Here is a 26,506-nt window from a genome sequence, read left to right on the forward strand (position 1 = left end):
TTCATAATCACATATTTTAGACAATAAATATCATATTCAAATAATTTAGTGACTCGGTTTAGCGGTCCCGAAACCGCTTTCTGACTAGGGTCACTTTAGGGCTGTCACAACTCTTTTGTAGATTTTTATTAAGAAAGTTATCCTCATCTAATGCGTGAAAGACATGCATAATGGAGCATATTCCTTTCTTCATTCCATCAATACGATGTTGTTATGCTCATGTGGGCCCGTCATGACCTTAAGCATGTGTTCACACATAGAAGCGAATGTTTGGCCCTTCCTGAAAGCAGCAGATGGTCTTACCAAAGGGTGCAGAGAGCAGGTGGTCAAGAGCGTAGGAAAAGGATGCTCTTTTGACCAAAGCAGGTGACTGGGAAAAGTATTGTTTTAGGTAGAGCAATCAAGAAGGTTAATGCAACCTCTGGAACTAACCATCAGGAAGGTTAATGCAACCTCTAAAACTAACACTTATCCAAGTGATAGAGGGAGACAACAATCATAATACAAAATATCATAATTCTAAAAGTTAAATATTTAAATAAGTTTGCTATTACTTCTTCACTATTTATAAATTATATATAAAAGGAAGGCCTTTACAGGCCACGAGTGTTTCCTTGCCATCCTTTTTTTCCTTTTTTTTTTTTTTGCCATTGAAAGATAAATGGTAAATTTTACTTTTGATCCTCTACTATAATCGATTTATAATTTAATCTTTATATTTTTATTTGACATAATAATTTGGACCTCTACTTTTTACAATGACATTAGTTAGTCCAAATAGTTATTATCCTCCTATATTTTGGTTAAAATGCAAGCATAAATTGTTCTTAAAAATTCCTTTCTAATAAAAAATTTATCTTGGAATGATAAGTAAAATTATATAACAATGGTCAAATTTTAGTTTTAATCCCTAAACTACGCTTAAAATTTAATCTCTATACTTTAACCTTTTTTTTTTTTTTAATTTGAAACCTCAACTTTTCTAATTTAAAGCCTTCCTTCTTGACATGACACATGGCCAAGTGTCTCTTCTTTCCTTTTACATTATAGCATAATGGTTAAAATCAATTCTTATCTCTTTATTTTTTATAGATTATATTACAATTGTTAATTTTAGTTTTTGTTCTATATTACGGTCAAATTTGATATTTAATCTCTATACTTTAACTTTAGACATAATTTGATACAATAACTTTTACAATGTTAATAGTTAGTCTAAATACTTTATTCTAATTAAATGCTTATGTGAATTTTAAGAATTGTTAACATCATTAAAATTTTTGTTAAATTTAGGCCTATGACAAATGTTATTTTTTATCATATGAATACCAATCGAGTATTTTTTATTAAATTTCAAAACGTCAAACCAATGAATTTAATAGAACAATTTTAACGTTAGCAACTATGCCTGAATTTTAAATTGAAAAGTAAAAGATTAAATTTTAAAAATAAAAATATGATGATTAAATTTTAAATATATAAAAGTAAAATAACTTTTAACATATTTTAATTTTAAACTTTTACTTTTTAATATAGCACAAAAATTCGAGGAAATTCCTATATGAAGCCTCGAAACCATACTTGTAACTATATATAAAAGGAAGGTTACTTACACGTCGCACTCCTTGTTTCTTTTTTTTTTTTTTTTATCCTTTTTTCGTTTTATCAAATGGTTAAATTTCAATTTTGGTCCTTCTAATATATTTAAGTTTGAGATTTAATTTATATGCTTTAATTTTAACATAAATTGATCTCTATATTTTTATAATGTTATTAATAAATTCAAATAGTTAAATTGTTAATTTTTGATTAAAACATTACATGGTTATCTATAATTTGAATAACCTATGACTCTTAAAGATTGACACGTGGTTTCCTATTATGCCTAAATTTTAGATTTAATTGTTACAATTTAATTTCTAATGTAATTTGGTCTTTATATTTTTATAATGTTATTAATTGATCTAAGTAGTTAATATCGTTATTTTTTGTTAACATATTACATTATTATATATAATCTGAATGCACTAATAGTCTTAGAGATGGATAAGTAGCTTTCTATTTCTTTTAGGCTTGCCTTGCTGTTTTTCTTTTCTTTTCTTTTTATACTATAAAACAATGATCAAACTTCAGTTTTAACCTTATATTATGTTAAAACTTGATATTTAATCTATGTACTTTATATTTTTACATAATTTGATATTTCTACTTTTATAATGCCATTAGTTAGTCTAAAAATTTAATAATCATTTCAATCAAAATGCTTACGTCAATTTTTCTTAGGAACAATATTCCAACAAAAGAACTTATTTTATCATGACAAGTTTGAATGAATGTTTTATGAAAAAATTCATATAAATATATTCAATTTTATTTTCATTGTTACATGATTATCAAATGATTTTTTAATTCCAAAATATCATATAAGTGAATTTAATAGAAGAAATATAACTCTAGTAGCAATTGGACCTAAATTTTAAATCCAAAAGTAGAGGGTCTAAATTTCTGAAACTAAAAGTAGAATCATAATAAATTTTAACATTTAAAATTGTACTCCATAATTTGTCACAAACAAATAATCAACCCAATGTCAAGTGAGAGAATCATACTTGTTAGTATTGTTGGAATGTTACAATATTTAGTTGATACATACAACCAGACCCGTGTATCACATGATATAAAAAAAAAAACTAGTTACATATATGGGAATTGATGGTGACACATTAAATTTGGAAGAAATAAATGAATCTAACCATGATTTAAGCAAATATTCATATGTATATAATTAAAATAATAATATTTTATACAATAAAATATTTATTATTGCATATATATAAAGTGTAATATATATTTATTATCAAAATATTAATATAAATATTTTCATTAATGTGTTAATAATATTATTTAAAATTAAATTTACTATTGTTAAGTTTATTGTTAAATCTAAATTGTAATACAAAATAAATTTCTAAAATAATAAATTATATTAATTATATTAATCATATTATCATATATAAATAATTAAATATGTATGTTTAATAATGTTCAACATTATAATATTTAATATTAATACTTTTAAAAATTAAAATTAAAATTATTTTAATATAATAATATTAAGCTTGTTTTAAATTTATTTTTATGTAAAAATAAATTTAGCCATGAATGAAACCTTTTTAAAAAAAAAAACTTGAGATAAGTCAATTTACAAGAAATTGGATTTATTTTCCGTTGACTAGTAGATCACTTTCCATTAATCAGACTGATTTCTATGAAATAATACAAGAAAATAAAAACAAAATCCGGAAAACAAATACACCCTTATTTACATTTGATTAAATTAAGATACCTCCTTCTATACATGACCTTTTCATTTAATTAAATAAACATACCTTCTACATCACACGAATATGGAAATTAATTTTATTAGTATTTAAAAAAACCACAATTTAAAAAGAAGAAAATATAAACGTAGAGATTTAATCAAATTGAAATGATATTGATTTATTTGTAAAAGCGAGTTAGAGTGCAAGTCCTTGATGAGCAATCATGAAAACTTGAGCTTGGCTTCATCTACAAAAGGGGTGATTGTAGATTTTCATGCGAAATAAGATCAATTTAGTTTATGAATGAAGCAAAGTGGGTTTAAGTACGTAGTAGTTATGCTGTTCACAATGATAATGCCGGCAACTATAATCTTTCTTAATTCAAGAAAGAAAACTGCTTATTTAGGTGACATATGCCCTATATTTTTTATGAAAATATTTTGAGCAAACAAGTAAAACATTAACTCCGTTCAAACCATTTATATAAATAATATTTACAACTCATTTATATTAAAATGTACAATATATTCTACTATTTTAGTTGTCAACAAGTAAAATATATTATCAAGTATCAATAAATGTTGAGTGTAATTATGAAGTACTTGTACTTTTAAAAGAATTTGGATTCAAATCTTAAAAATGATATTGTTGAAAGGAATAATTACAATTCAGAAAATATTAATCTCTATAAGCTGTAAAAAAATATAAAATATATCTTGATTGTAAAATCTGTATATATATTACTAAATTATAATATACTAATGACCTAAGTGGATTTTTTTACAAAAAAGATATATCTATAATTTTAAAAAAATCTAATGAGGTTTTGATTGAAATAGTAAAGTTGTAATTTAATTGGCTTTGATTTTTTTTAAGTTCAAATATGAACGGAGATTTCTTTCTAAATATATTTTGGGTTTTAATTGGATTATATATATAAAATATAAAATACAAAAACAAACTTATAATAATATTTTTTATTTTTAAAATGAATGATTTAATAAATCTTTTCCTAATTGAATTGGTGTTGTGAGATAAACTCAATTAAATATTTAAAATAATATAGATAAAATTTAAAACTATGTTATTTATATTTTAAAACATAATTGATAATAACAATTATTTTTATAAATTTTATATGAAATATATATTTTATAATGATAAAATAATTTTCTATAATTTTTATATGAAATAAAAAATAAAGACATACCAATTTTCCATAATTTTATATAATTTTTATTTTTCAATTATTTTCAATAGAAAATACTTCTTTTTACATATAGCACAATTCTAACATGACACGCGAAAAAAATTACCCAAAAATGGAAGAAAACCATTGTTGTTACTCTTTCACGATAAAACGTCTAATTGACGGAAAATCCAACGTTTAAGGGTTTAATTGGGTGCATTTTTTGTTCAAAAGCTTAATTGATTTTTTTTTTAACTTCAAAGACATTTTGAACCCTTAAACCTAGTATTTACCTACCATATTTTATCTTAGGGATAATATACCTTTTGGCCCATGAACTTGGCAATTAGATTCACTTTAATACTTTTACTCTTTTTTTTTTTTTGTCTACTTTGGCACTTGAACTTAATAATTAGGTCCATTTTGGTCCCTAAACTTGAAAAAATAAATGTTTGATGATGCGATACTCTAAAATTGTATCACAACATGACTTGAAAATTAAAAAAGTTATATAAATTTTTAGGTGATGATATAATACAATCTCATTGTTTTAATAATCAGACCATGGTTAAACAGGTTAGACCATAGGTTTCTAATTCAACCAGTTCAATTGTCAAATCAATAATAATTAAATAAATAAATATTCATAAAAGTCTAAAAATATTTAAAAAATAAAAAAATTATTAAATCAATCCAACCTGTTCAACTGGGGATTTTGTCTTGATTTTCAATTTTTACTAATTTGGAACAGTTTTCGAATCAACCATCTAACCCCTTTGTTCGAGCCATGATATTGATCAATTCTCGATTCTTCCAATCAAGTCTCATTCTAGTTATATTGGTCAAATTATTAAATCTTGACAAAATTCACGATCAGAGACTAAAATGTACCTAAATGTCAAATTTAAAAACTAAAACTAATCAAAAAAATATAAATATCAAAATAGATCTAGTTACCAAATTTAAGAAACAAAAAATATATTCTCTTTAGTTTTATTAAGAATTAAGAGTAGTAAAAATGACATAAGTCATATAAGTAGATGGTTGGCAAAATTACGTTTCCCACTTTTAACTGTAGTTTTTTCTTCCGTATATTTTGTTGTAGTTAATGATTATTTGCGTGAATAGACATTTGGAGTATAATAAATAGACTTAAGAGAGAAGCAAAGCTTATCTTTGATGTTGTTGATGATTGAAGTTGAAATATGAGAATCATCATCCACTCCCACCCCTAAAACCACAACACTTCAACCAGAGACTAAGATTTAGTGTTAAATGAATTGTATGACTTAAGTTGTTGTTGACAAGTTTAACTATAAAAAACCCTCTCATTTTCTTTTTTTTTCTTTAAAAATAATTTTTAATTTAAGCTATCAATTCAACAATAACAAATTTTACATTTTCTCAAAAATGTTGTCATTGATTAGATTATTAATCTTTTGCCGTTCAGTAGGCACATTAAAGGGTAGATGCAGACCACAAATTTTAAAGCTACTATATATCCCGGCGAAAATTAAGCCCTCGACAATTAAATAAGATAAAAAAACACATTTATCATCTCACCTAACTCTCATAACATACCACAATTTACTTTTTAAAATAAAAATCTAATAAAAAAGAAACAGACTTGTAGTAAAAATAAGATTTAGATATGATAAACCTCCTTGTATTTTTTAATTTTTTAAATCTTAGTTTAATTTATAAATTTGAAAAATTTTACCAATTAATATAGTTGATGTCACATTTTCAAAAAAGATAATATAAATTTTTAGTTATTATATTTACAATATTTATCAATTTTGGTCATAATTCTTTATAAGTAAAAAATAAAAAATAAAAATACAAAATTTATAAAAATAATTAAAACAGATTTAAAAACTATAAAACATTATGAAAATCTAAAAGAATACAAAATGTTTTTTCTAATAAGGTAACGTGGTAGCAAGACCTCCCTCTAGTCACGCTTTTCTAAATTCCTTTGTAATTCCAAAATATGATTTTATATTTTTATAATTTTATATTGTTTTTATACTTTTGTAATTGTTTTATTTTTATATTTTATATTTTCACTGAAAATATAGAAACTTTTAAACTTCTTTATTTGTATTTCTTTTATAAAAGTTTGATAGTTGTGCAAATTTTAGGAGTTATCAATGTAACCAAGATTTTAAAATAAAAAAATTATAAAATTTACTAAAATTTAAAATAATAGAAAAATATCTTATATATATTTAAACCTAAAATAACAACATTCCACTTACTTTTCTCCCTTTTTAGATTTCTTTTTGACGTGTGTGTGTATATATATTTATTCTCCTCCTTAGAGCATCACATTTTTCCTTGCATGGAAACTTCTCTTCCCCTTACATTTTCCAACTTTCTCTCATTTCCTATTTCTCCAACACACAGAACAATGGGAGAAAACATTGCTCATATTTATCGTCATCAAAACCAAGCCGAAGAGCAAGACGAAGAAGCACTTTCTCTTTGCAACTTTCCTTTAGATGTTACCAAAACCAGCTCAGAAAATTATCACTTGGGCAAAGTGTCTGCCCTGCAGGGCTTATCTAGAAGATCATCATCTGATGCTGGCCCTGAACTCTTCGAGTTTCTCAGCGATCTTAGCTCCGAGATGTGCCCAGCTGACGACATAATCTTTTGCGGCAAACTCATTCCTTTGAATGAGCAATCCATTCCCTTTCAAACACGGAAAGATTGCTCTTTCGAAGAAGATAGAGAAAACCATGTTTTACGCAAACGATCCGAGTCACTCTCCGAGTTACGTAGCGACTCCATAACTCGAACCGGCAGCACCAAAGAGTACACTAAGCTTCTTAGGAACAGTCGTTCCTTGGACTATAAAAAGCTTCGCCGTTATGACATGGTTAGAAATCCTTCAACAAGAAGTTCCGGAAAATCCGAAGTTCCTACGAAAAAACTTATTAAGCGGAAGTGGTTTGTTTTCATGTTTGGAATGGTTAAGTTTCCACCGGAAATGGAGCTTAAAGATATCAAAATCCGACAGTGCCGTCGGAATCCATCGATTATGTTTCCATCAGCGGAAGGTGGCGGTAAAAAACATTCTGGTAACCGGAGCTCAGGCAAGGGTTCTTGGAGTTTGTTAAAAGCGTTAAGTTGCAGAGATCATAGAAGTGTCGCAGTAGCGGCATCATTGTGGATGCCTCAAGCCTAATTGTTTTTCTTTTTCGGCTTTCTTGGAGTTTTTATTTTGTGAGATGTATGAATTTGATTGTATTAATAATTAAAATATATTTTATTTATTTATTATAAAGTTTATTGAGAAAATAAAATAATATAATATAAATATTTTATTTTTAAAATATGATAATTTGTAGTATAATCAACATAAAGAACAATAAAATATATTGATATTAATTACATTATTTTATTTATTGATATTAAAAGAAATATCTTTCAAAGATAAAATTCATAAATGAATGTATAGTGGTTGAAATGGAAGCTTGTCTGTCTTCTCAGCCTTGCCTGGAACAGCCTGTTTCTCCAATCCCAGCGGAACGTGCGAGGGCCACGAAGAAGGTTAGAAATAGAGCTCCTTCTGAATCTGATCCGGGGGTCCAGATAACTGGAGGGGAGGAGAGTGTTAAGGAGTCTTTTAAGGAGAAGTTAATGACCAATTCTGAATAGGGGAATGGGAAGGATGTAATGCTGCTAAATGATGATGACTTTAAACTCCTTGAAGGAGATGTCTCAGTGTCGAAGGAGGGGCCTTATCCAAAGAGTTCCTTCTCGGATTGGGTGCAGGTTTTCATTTAGAAGAACAGGGAATTGTGTGTCATTGTGCGGCCTCTAGGGCGCTCGATTGGGTATAGAGCATTGATGAATAAAATATACTTGCTTTGGAAGCCAAGCCAACTGGTGATTTTTCAGATTGTGGATTTGGAAAATGAGCATTTCTTGATTAAATTTTCATAGGTGCAGGACTATAACAAAGCACTGACTAAGGGGCCATTGGTAGTGTTTGGGCACTATCTAATGTTCTACCCGTAGAGTCGGAATTTCTCTACCAAAGAGAAGTACTTGTTGAAGGTGATGGTCTTGTTACGACTTCAGAGTTGTCGTATAGATACTATAGTAAGGTGTTACTTAGAGCCATTGAAGGGATGATTGGGACAATAGTAAAGATTGACTATAATACAACAGTTGGTAAGAGGGGTAAGTTTGCAAGATTTAGAGTTGTTATTGATTTGAATAAGCCATTACCAGATCAACATTGACGGATTGCAATATAATATTAAGGACGAGGGCCTCCCAAAAATATGCTATGTATGTGGATGTTCGGTCATTTGAAGGAGAGCTGTGTTAAGTAGGAAGATAAGGCAATAAAGAATCTAGAAGTACAATCCAAGAATGGGAAAGGAAGTAAAGTGGTGGAAACTAGCTCGAACTTTGGACCGTGGATGCAAGTTAGTCGTCGATGACGGCAAGAGAAACCAACAAAGGAGACCATTAAAGACAAGATTGTAGGAGTGGATTAGGCAAGTCACCTAAAATCTTAGTATGATATATTAGTTAAGTTGGAAATGATATTTTAATGGACACGATTGTGAAGGAAGGTAATAATGATCAAAGGATGGATATCGGGGTGGTGGAGAATTAGAGGTGAGCATTCGATCAAATCGAATCGAATCGAATAAAAAATTTTCGAGTTAATCAAATTTTCGAATCTTATTTTATCATCCTAACTTAATTTAAAGTTTTTTCGAATCGAGTCGAGTGAGATGGAATTCGAATCGAATCGAATCAAATATATTTGTTCGAGTTAAATTTAAAAAAAAAAGAAAAAAGACTTTAGTGTTGTTTATTTTTATGTAATTTTTCAAAAAAATATTTTTCATACAACAAAAAATTGAAGTAAATAAGTGAATAAATAAGTGAATAAATAAGTGAGTGAATAAGTAAAAAATAATTAAGAAGAAGAAGAAGGAAGGAGGGTTTATTTTAGGGTTTTTTGAGAAAAATAGATTTTAGGGTTTGAATTGAATGGAAATAGAGAGAAGAAGAAAAATAATTTGGGGTTTGGAATTTGCTGGGGGGTTTGATTTGGGGGAGGAATTGAGATTTGGGAAAATAAATCTTTGGGGCTTGGGGAAATGGAAAATATAAAATGTTTAGGCTTAGGGGAAATTGGGTTTAAGTAAAAGCCTAAAATTTTAAAAAATTTAAAAAATATAGTTTATATTCGGTTTATTCGAATTATTCGAGTTATTCGAATTTAAAAATTTAACTCGACTCGAACTCGAAATTCGAAAAAAAATTCGAGTTGATTCGATTAACTCGATTAATTCGATTAACTCGATTCGAATAATTCGAAATTTGAATTTTTTTTTATTTTTTCGAATCGAATCGAATTTTGCTCACCTCTATAGAGAATATTCAAAGAAGGAAAAAAGGGTAGGGTAAAATTCCACAAGATTCTGGGTTGATAGATGTAGTTACTAAAAATAGGCCTAAGGTATAGGGCCTAGAGGAGTGTATTTGTCACGGACCGTGGATCAAAGCTCATGACAAATGCACACAGAGCATCCCATGGAGGTCAATTGATTAAATGTGGCTCATTTGACCCACTTGAACTGGCCTGATTTGTGAAACATATGGAGAAGTCCATTTACTTGAAACCTTTGTGACCTAGTGAAACACTCCAATAAAACTAGAGTTACCATGGTGAATATTGTAAATCTTAAGGGATAATATTGTATAGAGCTTAAATCTCTTAGGATCTCATCTTGTACATAGACTTTAGTCTTGACCGTCAATGTAATTTAAAGTGTATTGTTGGATCTAAGAGAGCTGAACTATAAGTAGGGGCCTTCCCCCTTATTTCTAATCATCCCATTCATAATTATTGAATATATTTGAGAGTATTTACTCAAAAACCTTGTGTACATTGCCTTTCTTGTGGCTTTCCCGTTCGATTCGAGTTCATTTGTCTTTTGAGTTTGCTTCCATTTTGTTTCAGTGTCGTAAGAATTTCCCTTGAAGAATTCTTACTTTCGAGGGATATGATGACTTAGGTGGATTTGAAGTAAAGGAATCGCCTAAGACCACACGGTTTACTAGACTAAAGTTCTAAACCTGTGAAAGTTGGTATCCGAGCTAAGGTTTGAAGGAACTAAATGAGCCTAGGGAGACTCGTGGGGGAGTAGGAAAGCTAGTAGACCGAGGGATATGCTTTCAGCTTTGGAAGGTAGGGTTGTCAAACTCGAAGGCTCCATGGGTGATGTGAAGAAGGCCCTTGAGGAAGTTAAGGGACACACCATAGAACTAGAACTGAGGCAAGACCAACTTAAGGGACAAATGGCAGAATCTCTCAATGCAAATGTTGATGTGGTGTAAGGGGTTCTCAATACTACTGTGGGTGAGCTAACTAAGAAAGATAATGTTCTTAAGGCCATGGTGACGGCCTTGAAGGAACAGGTGTAACGACTCGATTTCCAATAGTATCAAAGATTGTTGTTTTAGGACCTCGTTTCCATAAACTGAGTTTGTAAATATTAAATAAGGGTATTTAAGGAGTTATTTTATGGATGAATTGAAATTTGGATAGTCAATTTAGCCGAAATTCTAGTTAATTAGGGCTCAGGGACTAAAGTGTAAAGTCTAATCGTTATAGATTTCTAATTAGGAAATGACTTAGGAACTTAAATTGCAATTAGCCAAAGGTTCAAGACAACAATTAGACCATGCCAAAGTGAGTGTTAGTGGACGATATTAATATATGTTAATTAATTAAGGTAATAAAGGTAAAAACAAAATTAATTAAGTTAATCAACCTTTAAACTAAGTATATATAATAAAATTTAGTGAAAGATGACATATTCATCATCTTCCCAAATCCAATCGTGGCCATTGAAGAAGAAAAAAGCCAAGCTTTCAAAATTTTCTATTTGACCATAAATTGGAAAGCTAATTCAAGTAATTTTCTTGTAATTTTTATAGATTTGGGGTCATAGGAGCTTGATTTAGCTAGCTAGTGTAGCAATGTAACACCCCTAACCCGTATTTGTTGCCAAAGTAAGGTTATGAGGTATTACCGATCAAATCATAACATATAGCATATATTTATCAAACATAAAGCATTCATTCTCATAAATCATTCAACACAATTAGATTGTCCCTTATAAGGGCCTATAAGGCCTTAAACATGTTTTAGAAGTGGTTCGGGACTAAACTGATAACATATGAAAATTTTGAAAGCTTAGAAAAATTTCAACCATACAGGGGTCACACACCCATGTGAACAAGCCGTGTGCCTCACACGGCTCAAGACATGTAACACCCCAAACCCGACCTAAACTTTATGGCCTAATTTGGCGATGTCACAAGGAATGAAATTTGAAATAAAATTTATCAAATTAGAATTGTTTCTATTTATTAGCTTTTATTTATCTTTCTTTAATTCCAAAACTATTTTCTTGTTAATTTGATTCGTTTAGAAACATATTCCATAGTGGAAGCTTTTTAAACCGTGATATTTAAAGAAAACTGTTCGCGTTTAGGAAAATGTTGTTTTTAATCTGAGTTTTCGTTGAGTTTTACAGTTTAAAGTCCATGAAAACAGTTAAAAATACAAAATAAAGGCAAACAGTCCAAAAGTCCCAGTTTACATAAAAAATACCCCAACAATAATAGGAATTAAAAACCTTAAATGGAATTAAATCAGTTCAATAGTCAAGTGGCCACAGTTGAGTCCTCTGTTGCACCTATCCGTCAAGGTCTAGGGGTTACCTGTACAAATAAACAAAAAGGGTGAGTTTACGTAAACTCAGTGTGTAATCCCCACAGAAGACATGCATACAATCAAACAACAGTTATCAGTCAATTGTAGTCTGGGCCTAAGCCCATTACAGATTCAGATGCAGTTTAGGCCTTAGCCCATTCAGATACAGTTTTAGATATAAATTATGGCCTTAGCCCACCTTAGATACAGTATGCATATAGTAACAAAAATCAGTATCCTACCCATCAGCCTCTACTCACCATCTTCAACCATCCCTACACACCATGTGGAGTTTAAAACACCCACCCAGCCCTACACTCCAAGTCGTACCGAATGCGGCACTTATAAGTAATATTGCAGCTGAGCTGCCAGGTAATAGGCATGAAAACCTTTCAGTACACTTCCTCCAATAATCAATCATCCCACCCCAATGCAGATGCAATTGAACATGCTCAATGTAGACATACCGAAATACATGCTTACATGCTAAAATTCAGTTATCAGTCAAACATACAGATTAGTAAACATGCATAAGTTTAACATGCTCAATTCATACATTATATATTCAGATCACACAATTTAGGGTCTAAGTAGTGCTTACCGACCTTACAGTAGGTTCACAATCGACTTGGGTATCCCATGCAACCCTAGGAAACATTTTAGCTAAATTGGCCCACACACCCATATGGTTTGCCCGTGTGGATCACATGGCTTGGCCCAAATTCCACATGCCTGTGTAGTCTACCAGTGTGGGCCCACACCCCCGTATGGCCCATACGCCCAGTTCGATTTAGCTCATGTGGCCCACACAGCCACACTATAGCCATCACATGGTTGTCTCTTACGCACGGCCTGGCCTTCGTCGATCACACGGCCGTGTTGTCACACACGGCCTACCACACGGGTGACTACACGCTCGTGTGGCGTCGACAATGGCCTTTTTTGACTTTTTCTGCAAGCTCAATTTCTGCGTTTCGGGTACACACCTGGTATCGTTTTCATGTAAAGACCACACTCGAGCCTTTCTAAGCTGATAATCAACCTAACAACACTCAAAATTAGTCCTAAAACAAGATTTGATCAGAAACTCGATACCTAAAAAAGTCCAAAACATCGTTCAACACCTACCCCAAACACGCCGAACGATCGACTACTAGCTCACAAGAGTAGAACCAAGATCTTCACGATTCGCTACTGCCAAAACATAATTTACATCAACGCAGAAAACTACACAGTTCTAAACATATTACAAATTAAGGCTAACCAAACGAACGAGACATATCACTTACCACGTAAGCAACCCGTGAGTAGAAAAAAGTGATTTGGAAATAGTGGGATGCCGAATGGAGAAAATCGCAACAAAAAAAAGGGAAGAGGAGAAGATGAAAGAGAGAAAAACGTCAAAATCTTCCAAGAGAGCGAAATTTTCAAAAAGGAACAAAAATATTAATTAACAAAATAAAATAATAATAGGAATTACCCAAATCCCTAAATTCACTCTCCCACTAACCCATTTCGTCCAACTACTCAGAATCCCACTCTCTCAAAACTCTAACCGAGAATTGAGCAAAAATAAACTCCTTCGCTAGCGCAGGGATTCAAACACAAAACCTTCTGTAACCTAACACTCAACTTAACCACCAAACTAACAGGCCCATTCTGATATGGTTTAATACATAATTTAATATAAGCCCACTGATCAAGTATGAGGCTAAAGTCAGAGAAATACCAAAATTTACCAAAGGTAGAGCTTGAACTTAAGACCTCACACACACACCCAGCATACTTAACCACTGAAATAGATAAATGTTGGTGTCAGAATTTTACAGAAGCAGATATATAAAATTTGGGGCATTACAACTCTACCTCTAAAAGAAATTTCAGCCTCGAAATTTACCTGATCAGAACAAATGAGGATACTGCTGACGCATCGCATCCTTAGGCTCTCACGTGGCCTTCTCACTACTATGATTCTGCCACAACACCTTCACTAATAGGGTAGACTTTTTCCGAAGAACCTTTACATCGCAATCCAAAATCTGAACTGCCTCCTCCTCAAAGGTCAAATCTGGCCTAACCTCAATCTCCTCAATAAGGACAATATGAGTAGGATCAGAGCGGTAATCCTCCACATCGAGACGTGGAATACGTCATGAATACGGTCTAGGTCTTGAGGTAACTCCAACTGATAAGCGACCAGTCCCACTCGCTTCAGAATTGGGTATGGCCCAATAAACCTAGGGCTTAACTTGCCTTTGCGACCGAACCTCAGAACCTTCTTCCATGATGAGACCTTAAGAAACACAAAGTCCCCTACAGAATACTCAATCTGATGTTAGATCAGCATAAGACTTCTGTTTGTCTAAAGTAGCCTTTAGATGATCTCAAATCAATCGAACCTTATCCTCAGTCTCAGAACCATATCAGGACCCAGAACCCGTCGTTTACCCAACTCAGTCCAACATAGAGGAGTACGACACTTACGACCGTACCGAGCTTCATATGGTGCCATCTGAATGCTAGACTGGAAGTTGTTATTATAGGCAAACTTGGCTAATGACAGATAATCCTCCCAACTTCCTCGAAAATCGATAACACAACCCCTCAACATATCCTCCAGTATCTGAATTACCATCTCAGATTGACCATCGGTCTGAGGATAGAACGCAGTACTGAAGTCCAATCTCGAACCCAAAGCCTCATGTAACTTTTTTCAGAACTGAGACGTGAAGCGATGATCTCTATCAAAAATTATTAAGACCGGTACCCATGCAATCTCACTATCTCAAAGATGTAGAACCAACTTCTGAAGAGAATAGTCGGTCCTAACCGGAATAAAGTGTGCAGACTTGGTTAATCAATCCACGATGACCTAAACAGAATCTTTCTTAGTGTGTGTCAAAGGCAACCCATTAGCAAAGTCCATAGTCACTCGTTCCCATTTCCATAAGGGAATATTAACTGGCTATAGCAAACCCAAAGGTAGCTGATGCTCAGCCTTAAACTGCTGACACGTCAAACATCGAGCAACAGAGTCGATAACCTCACGTTTCAATCCCGGCCATCAGTACAATTCTCAAAGATCTCGGTACATCTTATCCCCACCGGGATGCATAGCATAAGGGCTACTATACACTTCTCTCAAAATAGAGTACCCCATCATTATTCAGCCCAAAGTCCGTAGTGTTGCCACTCTCAATCTGACGGAATCGAAGACCCAATAATTCATCATCTAACTGCCTATCCTGAATCTTCTCTATCCAAGTCAGTTTAACCTATAGCTTAGCCATCAACTTCCGTCGTCGAACAAACTAAGTCGAGCGAACATCTCTCTCAGATCAGTCATTGCCCTACGACTCAACGCATCAGCCACCACATTGACCTTTCTAAGATGGTACTCAATAGTATCATCATAGTCCTTAAGCAACTCAATCCATCTATGCTGCCTAAGATTCAACTCCTTCTGAGTCAAGAGGTACCTAAGGCTTTTATGATCCGTGTAGATAATACACCTCTCACTGTACAGATAATGCCTCCAAATCTTCAAATCAAAGACTACAGCGGCCAATTCCAAATCATGCGTTAGATAGTTTGCCTCATGCATCTTAAGCTGACGAGACGCATATACCACAACCTTACCATCCTACATCAAAACACAACCTAAACGCACATGCGATGTGTCACTGTAAACCACAAAGTTCAAGCTGTATCAGAATAGGAGCCTCAGTCAAAACAATCTTGAGCTTCTCTAAACTCTCCTATTGCACATCAGTTCAGACAAATGGAAAACCCTTATGTAGCAGCTTAGTTAAGGATGCTACAATCAGTGAGAAACCTTTCACAAATCGCCAATAATAAACAGCCAAACCCAGAAAACTGAATATTTCTGACACATTCTTAGGTTGTTTCCAATCCAGTACAGCCTCAATCTTCCTAGGATCTACTCGAACCCTCTCAGTAGAAGCTACGTGCCCCAAGAAAGTGACTTCACGAAGCCAAACCTCACACTTACTGAATTTAGCGTAGAGCTGCTTCTCATGCAGAATATAAATCACAACTCTAAGATGCTCATCATGCTCTTCTTCAGTCTTAGAGTATACCAAGATGTTGTCGATGAAACTATGACGAACTAGTCCAGTTAGGGTTGGAACACTCGGTTCATCATATCCATAAATGCTGTTGTAACATCCTAAGCTCGGCCTAGACTTTATGGTCAAATCCAGCGATGTCACATGAGAGTGTTTATAAACAAATCGTATTGAGTCATAAAAATTTTCCAAATGTTATCTTTTACTTAGTCGAAAAACGTGTAATAGTCTAATTGTTTTGAAAATGTTTCTTTATCGTTGAAGCTTTTGAAACCCATTTATTATTATTATTTTAAGAAACCGTTTCTATTTATGAAAACTCTTAGTTTATTTAAGGAAACCATAATTTGACATTGCAGTTTATAATCCATGTTCACAGCACAAAAACCTAAATTAAAACCAGAAGTCCCAGTCCAAAATTACATCAAAATTCCCAAAATAATAATGAATAAGCAAAAGTAGAAAGTTCATTAACCAAATATACGTGGTCGTGGTCACTGTCGAGTCCTCTACTGCACCGATCCGCCTACTGTTGGGGATTACTTGAACAGATAAAACAGAAAGGGTAAGTTTTCGCAAACTCAGTGTGTACATCCCCACAGTTCAGCATGCATACAGACAGATCAAAGAATACAGTCATAATTCGGCCTTGATCCCTTAACAGATGCGGTGTGAGCCTTGGCCCACTCAGAATAAAATCAGATATATCATACATAGATATCAGAATAACAGAAACATGCCCACCAACCCTGCATACTAGCTCCGTCCAACCCAACACACCATGTGGGGATAAAATTGACCCACCCATCCCTACACACCAAATATGAGGATAAAATCGATCCATCCAACCCTACACACCATAAAGTACTGTAATGCGGCACATGTCATAATTATATAGCTTAGCTGTTAGATAACAGGCTTAAGAAGCCCTTCAGATACTTCCTTCACTTCATTAAACCCACCCCAATGCAATGCATCATACAATATGGCATGCTATAATGCAGGTTGACAGTCGTACATTTATATTCAGAACAGAACAGATAAACATGCTAAGTATAACATGCTAGTGCATACATCATATAGTCAGATCACAATAATAAGGGTTTAAGATATCCTTACCGATTCTATGAAAGGTCATAGTCGACTTGGGCGACCCGTGCAACCTTACAGTACATTTCAAAAAAATGGGTTCACACGCCTATGTGGCCTACCCGTGTGGACCCACACGCCTGTGTGGCCCACATAGCCCAAATTGGCCTTAGTTGTGTGGATTACATGGCCTAGCCCAAATTGTCACATGCTCATGTGGTTTGCTTGTATGGGCCTACAAGTCCGTGTGGTCTACATGGCCCAATTTTCTGCGCCCGTGTCTCGTACATGGCTTACCAGCCAACACACGGTTGTGTTCATCGCATCCGTGTCGCATGCGCATGGCCTGGTTCATCGACCACACACCCGTGTACTGCTACATGGCCTACTACACGGGCGACCACACACCTTTGTAGCGTCAACAGAAAGCTTTTCAGCTTTCACCGAATCTCATTTTTAGAGCGTTCGAAGTACACACCTGGTTCCGGTTGAAGCCTAAAAGATCACCGAGTACTCCAGAACCTACATTGAACAATAACCCTTAAATAAACGTTCCCAACGCACACTTAAACAACTTATTATGAGGTATTCAAATTTTCCAACAAAACCTTACCCTTGAGTGAGAACAAGAAATCGACACACTTAAAACATCGTTGAATGGTCTTCAGCCCTTCGATTATCTCCTAACACCAATCGAAACTCAGTAAACAATGATTCATCATTCCAAATGAAAAATATAATACTCTAACATACTTACGTAATCACATAAATAATATCAAAACTACGGATTGTCGAAACTTCCAGAAAAATAATGATGATGGCAAGGAAGGGAAGGAGGAAAAGAATCGGCGGAAAAAAAGGTAAGAAAATTCAGCAGAAGATAAAAAGAAAGAAAGGGGAAAACGATGGGAGATGAATAGTTTTCTGCAAAGAGAATTTGGGAAACTGATCACCCAAATCCCACTCCCTACTCTATCTCAACCACCCACTACCCAGATTTCCAGTACAACTCAAACTCTAAGCCACCCCGCTGAGCAAAAATATATTCCTACGCTTATGTAGAGATTCGAACCCAGAACCTCCAGCAGACTGACATTCTGCTTTACCACTAGACCAGCAAGCCCATTCTGATAAACTTTTACAAATAATTAAACATAAGCCTATTGAACCAGATTGAGGCTTTATTCAGAAAAACATTAAAATTTGCCGAAATGCAAGGCTTGAACTTGGGACTTCTCACACACACCCAGAACACTTAGCCACTGAAACAGATATATACTTGTGTCACATAAATACAAAAATATATTTACAAAATTTGGGGCTTTACAACTTTACCCCTCTAAAAGAAAATTTCAGCCTTGAAATTTTACTTGATCCGAAAAGGTGAGGATACTGCTAACACATCGAATCCTCTGACTCCCAAGTGGCCTCCTCAGTGCTATGATTTCGCTGCAGCATCTTCACTAAAGGGATAGATTTCCTAGGCAAAACCTTAACGTCATGATCAAGGATCTAAATCGGCTCTTCCTCCAATGTTAGATTTGGTCTAACCTCAATTTTCTCTACAGGCACAATGTGCATGGGATCAGAGCGATAGCGTCTCAACATCGAGATGTGGAACACATCATGAATGCGATCTAACTCTGGAGGTAGCTCCAACTGATATGCGACTGACCCCACTTGTTTCAGAATCTGGTATGGCCCAATAAATCGAGGGCTCAACTTGCCCTTGCGACCAAATCTCAAGCCTTCTTCCATGGTGAGACCTTAAGGAAAACCATATTCCCCATAGAATACTTGATGTCCTTCCTCTTCAAATTAGTATAAGACTTCTGTCTATTAGAAGCCGCTTTCAGTCGATCTCAAATCAAGCAAACTTTATCTTCAGTATCTAATACCAATTCCGGACCCATAACATACCGTTTACCCAACTCAGTCCAGCATAAAGGAGTGCGACACTTACGACTATACCGTGCCTCGTAAGGTGCCATCTATAAACTAGACTGACAGCTGTTGTTGTAAGCGAACTCTGCCAATGGCAAGTACTCCTCCCAACTGCCTCGAAAATCTATTACACAACTCCTCAACATATCCTCCAGTATTTGAATCACCTTCTTTAACTGACCATCTGTCTGAGGATGGAAAGTAGTATTGAAGTCTAACTTCGACCCCAAAGCCTCATGAAGCTTCTGCTAGAATCGAGATGTAAAACGAGGATCCCTATCAGAAATGATCGAGACAGGTACCTTATGTAGCCTCACAATCTAAAAAATGGACAACTTCTATAGGGAAAAGTTTGTCCTCATAGAGATGAAATGTGCAGTCTTGGTCAATCGGTCCACGATGACCCAAACAAAATCATTCTTACTGGGTGTTAGGGGCAACCCACTAACGAAGTCTATCGTTACTCGCTCCTATTTCCACATCGGTATCTTAACTGGCTGCAACAAACGCGATAGTAACTGATACTCAGCTTTAACCTGCTAACAAGTCAAACAGCGAGCAACGAAATTGGTAACCTCACGTTTCAAACCTGGCCACCAGTACAACTTTCAAAGATCTCAGTACATCTTGTTCCCACCGGAATGCATAACATAAAGACTACTATGCGCCTCCCTCAGAATCAACTGTCTCAAATCTTCATCATTCGGTACATAGATCAGTCCTCGAAAACACAATATCCCGTCATCATTAATCCCAAATTCTGTAGTAACTCCACTCTCAATCTGATGGAACCTCAACTCAAGAGTCTTATCTCCTATCTGTTTAGCCCTAATCTACTCAATCCATGTCGGCCTTACTTACAGCTCAACCAAAAGACCCCCATTGTCGAATAAACTGAGTCGAACGAATATCGCTCTCAAATCGGTCATAGACCTACAGCTTAATGCATCAGCCACCACATTTTCCTTACCAGGATGGTACTCAATACTGCAGTCATAATCCTTAAGCAGTTCAACCCATTGAAGTTGCCTAATGTTTAACTCCTTCTAGGTGAGGAGATACTTGAAGCTCTTGTGATTAGTGCAGATGGTACACTTTTCACCGTACAGATAGTGCCTCCAAAACTTAAGAGCAAAGACTACTGCAGCTAGCTCCAAATCATGCGTCGGGTAATTAGCCTCATGAATGTTGAGCTGACGAGATGCATAGGCAACAAATTTACTGTCTTGCATCAGAACACAACCCAGACCCACATGGGACACATCACTGTATACTACAAAGTCCTTATCTAGTTTAGGCTGAACCAGAAGAGGTGCCTGAGTTAACACAGTCTTGAGCTTCTCAAAGCTCTCCTGCTGTGCATCAATCTACACGAAGAGAACTCCCTTACGCAGTAACTTAGTCATCAGAGCGGCAATCAAAGAGAACCCCTCTATGAATCATCGGTAATATCTTGTCAGTCCTAGAAAACTGCAGATTTCAGACACACTCTTCGATTGTTTCCAATTCAACACAGCCTTAATCTTACACGGATCCACTTGAATCCCCTCTACAAAACCCATATGACCCAGAAATTTCACTTCCCGAAGCCAGAAATCACACTTACTGAACTTCGCATACAATTGCTTCTCTTGTAGGGTCTGTAGAACTATCTTAAGATGCTTATCATGCTCATCCTCTGACTTAGAATACACCAAGATGTCATCGATGAACGCCACCATGAACTGATCTAGATAAGGCTGGAACATATGGTTCATCAAATCCATGAATGCCACTGGTGCATTAGTCAACCCAAAGGGTATAACTAGAAACTCGTAATGTCCGTACCGAGTCCTAAATATTGTCTTATGCACATCGGCCTCCTTAAATTTTAACTGATGATAACCCGAACGCAGATCGATCTTAGAGAACACCGAAGCCCCTTTCAACTCATCGAATAAGTCATCTATCCTTGAAAGAGAGTACTTATTCTTGATCGTCAATTTATTCAACTGACGGTAGTTGATACACATCCCCATTGTCCCATCTTTCTTCTTTACAAACAGAACAGATGCTCCCCACAGAGACACACTGGGATGAATAAACCCACGATCTAATAATTCTTAGATTTGAGCCTTAAGTTCTATTAGCTCTTTCGGTGCCATTCGATAAGAGGTGATAGACACCAAAGCTGTACCAGGAATCAACTCGATACCAAATTCTACCTCACGACTCAAAGACAATCTCGGTAGTTCCTCTAGGAAAACATTTGGAAAGTCCCTTACAGTTCGAATATTTTTAACTGTAGAGTCCACAGAATTAGCAACACTGATGTAAGCCAAGAATGCCTTACACCCCTTCCTTACTAACTTCTCTGCCCTCAATACAGATATCACATTAGTTAGCTAATCTCGTCGTTCCCCAATCATGACTACCTCAATATCCTCCTCGATCCTTAGAACAACCCTTTTCGTAGCACAATCCAAAATCACTCGATGTTTAACCAACCAGTCCATGCCTAAAATCAAATCAAACTCCCCAAATGGAAGCTCCATCAAATCAACCAAAAATACAGTCCCTTGGACCTCTAACGGAATGTCTTTAAACAGTTTACTAACTCTAATAGACTACCCCAACGGACTCACTATTGTTATCTCACTAGAAGTATTCTCAAATGGTAACCCCAAGGTCTTAAACACCGTACTAGCTATGTAAAAGTGTGTAGAGCCTATGTCTATCAATGTAAAGTAAGGTACATTAAAAATTAAAAATGTACCTGCGATGACATCTGGAGCATCTCGATCCTCACGATGACGTACAGTAAAAACCAGTGAAGGCTGCCTCGCTAAAGTCGGTCCAGCACCTCTACTCAATGCTCTCTGTCTTTGGCCCATGCCATTACCACCCCGAGCCTGACCACGACCCCTAGGTGGCTGCTGAACTACCCTCGACGGCTGTGCAGTCTCATTAGCCAGAGTTTGCACCTGATTAGTCCTCAATGGACAGTCTTTCACACGGTGCTCAGTAGACCTACACCTCAAACAAGCTCCAGTAGCCCTCCAACACTCGCTTGGATGGCGTCTATTACAGTGCTGACAGATCGTCACCCCAGTAAGTACAACAATAAGCCCAACTCTCACGGGCCCATCAGCTTGGCCTTTTTCCTAGGCCTTATCCCAGAATTCGAAGGCTCTATATCCCTCCTAGCCTTCCCTCTATCTTGGTTTTGACGCTCAGTGTACTTCACTTCTTCGGCGATCTTCGTCTTTTCAACTAGTGCAGAGAAATCCCGCTCCCTCTGAAGAGCTATCAGAACCTGTAAACTATCTCGGAGACCATCCTTAAATCGCACACATCGCTCATACTCTGTCGCTACCATGCTCCTTGCATAACGGCTCAGTCTTAGGAACTCGGCCTCATACTTGGCCACTGAACGATCACCCTAAATAAGATTAAGGAACTCCCGCCTCCTAGCGTCGATATAACTGACCCCCACATATTTGTTCTAGAAGCCATCTTAAACAGGTCCCATGTCAACCGATCAGTCTGAGTGCCCTCCTTAACTGTCAACCACTACTGATACGCTTCATCGTGAAGCAGTGAGACAGCCCCCTTGAGCTTCTACTCAGCAAAAAAATCCAGATCGTCCATAATGCGTTCCATGGCCTCCATCCAATACTCGGCCACATTAGGAGCAACTCTCGTGATGCCCCTGAATAACTCTACCCCATTGGATTGGAGTTGTTCCGTCATCGACTCACAGCCCCCCAGAACCAGTGTTGGGCCTAGCGACCCTCTCCAAAATCCGTAGCATGGCTTGGGATAGTGCGTCGTCCCCAGTCGCACGATCATGAGACCCAGACCTAAACTCCATCGCAGGTGATACCAATGTCTTACTAGTATCTAGATTCGAAATCATATTATACGCTAAAGACTCAGCTCGAGCTCCTCTACGGCCTCTACCTCGGCCTCTAGTACTCCATCCATCTCATCGTACTTTTGAATTAATCTATGTTAACAGTTTTGTGCAAATCAGTTTACAATTTCAATATTTATTAACAAATATTTTATGTAGTAAAGTTATTAGAGTATTCAAAGGTTGTTATCACAAGTTGCAGTTTACTACGATTTTCAGTTTGCACTACCTAGAGTGTTTTAAAAGAGCCCATTACCTACAGTAGTTTCATAGCATACAACAGTATTTTCAAATGGATCCAAATGACATTTTGATATATTCTAAGCATGCTTTCAGACAATTCTAAATAGAGTTTCAGAAACTTACAGGATCGGCACCGGAGACTCGCTGTACCACTTTAAAATATTTTAAATCATTTTACAAATCATTTCTCAAAAACCATTCTTTTTACAACCCAAATCCACAATCGAGTTTTGCAACCTGGCTCTGATACCACTAAATGTAACACCCAAAATTTGGCCTGAATTTTATGGCTGAATCCAGCGATGTCACATGAGAGTGTTTTTAAACAAATCGTATCGAGTCATATAACCTTTCCAAATGTTATCTTTTACTTAGTCGGAAAACATGTAATAGTCGAATTGTTTTGAAAACGTTTCTTTATTGCGGAAGCTTTTGAAACCCATTTATTATTATTATTTTACAAAACTATTACTATTTACGAAAACTCTTAGTTTATTTAAGGAAACCATAATTTGACGTTCCAGTTTATAATCCATGTTCACAACTCAAACCCAAATAAAAACCAGAAGTCCCAGTCCAAAATTACATCAAAATTCCCAAAATAATAATGAATAAGCAAAAGCAGAAAGTTTATTCACCAAATATATGTGGTCGTGGTCACCGTTGAGTCCTCCGCTACACTGATCCGCCTACTACTGGGGATTACCTGAATAGATAAAACAGAAAGGGTGAGTTTTCGCAAACTTAGTGTGTACATCCCCACAATTCAGCATGCATACATATAGATCACAGAATACTATCATAATTTGGCCTTGAGCCCTTAACAGATGTGGTGTGGGCTTTGGCCCACTCAGAACAAAATGAGATATATCATGCACAGAGATCAGAATAACAGAAACATGCCCACCAACCCTGCATACCAGCTCTGTTTAACCCAACAAACTATGTGGGGATAAAACTGACCCACCCATCCCTACACACCAAATATGGGGATAAAATTCAACCCATCTAAGCCTACACACCATAAAGAACCGTAATGCGGCACATGTCGTAATTATGCAGCTTAACTGCTAGATAACAGGCTTAAGAAGCCTTTCAGATACTTCCTTCACTTCATCAAACCCATCCCAATGCAATACATCATACAGTATGGCATACTATAATGCAGGTTAACAGTCATACATTTATATTCAAAACAGAATAGATAAACATGCTAAGTATAACATGCTCGTGCATACATCACATAGTTAGATCACAATAATAGGGGTCTAAGATATCCTTACCAACTCTATAACAGGTCACAGTCGACGTGGGCAACTCATGTAACCTTACAGTACATTTCAGAAAAATAGGCTCACACGCTCATGTAGCCTATCCGTGTGGGCCCACACGCCCGTATGGCCCACAGGACCCAAATTGGCCTTGGCCGTGTGGATCATATGGCCTGGCCCAAATTCCCAGACGCCTGTGTGGTTCACTCGTATGGGCCCACACGTCTGTGTGACCCATAAAGACCAATTTTTTGAGCCTATGTCTCGTACATGGCTTACCAGCCAACACACGACCGTGTTTTTCACGCCCGTTCACATGCGTACGACCTGGTTCATCAACCACATGCCCATGTACAGCCATATGGCCTACCACACGGGAGACCACACTCTTGTGTGGCGTCGACAGAAAGCTTTTTGGCTTTCGTCGAATCTCATTTTCAAAGCGTTCGGAGTACACACCTGGTTCCGATTGAAGCCTAAAAGATCATCGAGTACTCTAGAACCTACATTGAATAATAACCCTTAAATAAATGTTCCCAACGCACACTTAAACAACTTATTACGAGTTATTCAACTTTTCTAACAAAACCTTACCCTTGAGCGAGAAGAAGAAATCCAATTACTTAAAAAGTCGTTGAATGGTCTTCAACCTTTCGATTATCTCCTAACACCAATCAAAACTTAGTAAACAATGATTTATCATTCCAAACAAAAAATATAATACTCTAACATACTTACCTAATCGAATAAAGAATATCAAAACTACGGATTGTCGAAACTTCCAGTAAAACAACGACGATGGCAAAGAAGGGAAGGAGGAAAAGAATCAGCAGCAAAAAGGGTAGGAAAATTCGGCAGAAGGAAAAAAGAAAGAAAGGGGAAAACGGAGGGGAGATGAACAGTTTTCTGCAAAGAGAATTTGGGAAACTGATCACCCAAATCCTACTTCCTACTCTATCTCAACCACCCACTACCTAGATTTCCAGTACAACTCAAACTCTAAGCCACCCCACCGAGCAAAAATATATTCCTACGCTCATACAGAGAATTTGAACCTAGAACCTCCAGCAGACTGACACTCTACATTACCACTAAACCAGCAGACCTATTCTGATAAACTTTTACAAATAATTGAACAAAATCCTATTGAACCAGATTGAGGCTTTATTCAGAAAAACATCAAAATTTTCCAAATGCAAGGCTTGAACTTGGGACCTCACACACACACCCAGAACACTTAACCACTGAAGCAGATACACACTTGTGTCACATAAATACAGAAACATATTTACAAAATTTGGGGCGTTAAAGTGGCTGGCGCATTCATCAACCCAAAAGGCATAACTAGGAACTCGTAATGCCCATAACAAGTCCTAAATGCAGTCTTATTCACATCCACTTCCTTAATTGTTAACTGGTGATACCTTAAATAAAGATCAAACTTTGAAAACACAGAAGCCCCTCGAAACTAATCAAATAAGTCGTCAATCCTCGGAAGCGGATACTTGTTCTTAATGGTCAGCTTGTTCAACTGCCAATAATCTATACACATCCTCATGGTCCCATCATTCTTCTTAATAAATAAAACCGGTGCTCCCCATGGAGACTCATTGGGACGGATGAAACGAAGGTCTAAAAGTTCTTATAGTTGAGCCTTAAGCTCTGTAAGCTCCTTCGGTGCCATACGGTAGGAGGTGATAGACAC

The 26,506-nt window shown here is 35.6% G+C and overlaps 1 protein-coding gene across 1 annotated transcript; it reads left to right on the forward strand.

Moving 5' to 3' along the window:
- Nucleotides 1-6,925: 6,925 nt before the first annotated feature.
- On the forward strand, nucleotides 6,926-7,705 carry LOC108487318 (uncharacterized). Its single transcript, XM_017791629.2, has one exon. It carries the CDS (start codon nucleotides 6,926-6,928, stop codon nucleotides 7,703-7,705), a length of 780 nt encoding a protein of 259 aa, XP_017647118.1.
- Nucleotides 7,706-26,506: the final 18,801 nt, after the last annotated feature.

This window comes from Gossypium arboreum, chromosome 8, assembly GCF_025698485.1.
Source record: "Gossypium arboreum isolate Shixiya-1 chromosome 8, ASM2569848v2, whole genome shotgun sequence".
NCBI lineage: Eukaryota > Viridiplantae > Streptophyta > Magnoliopsida > Malvales > Malvaceae > Gossypium > Gossypium arboreum.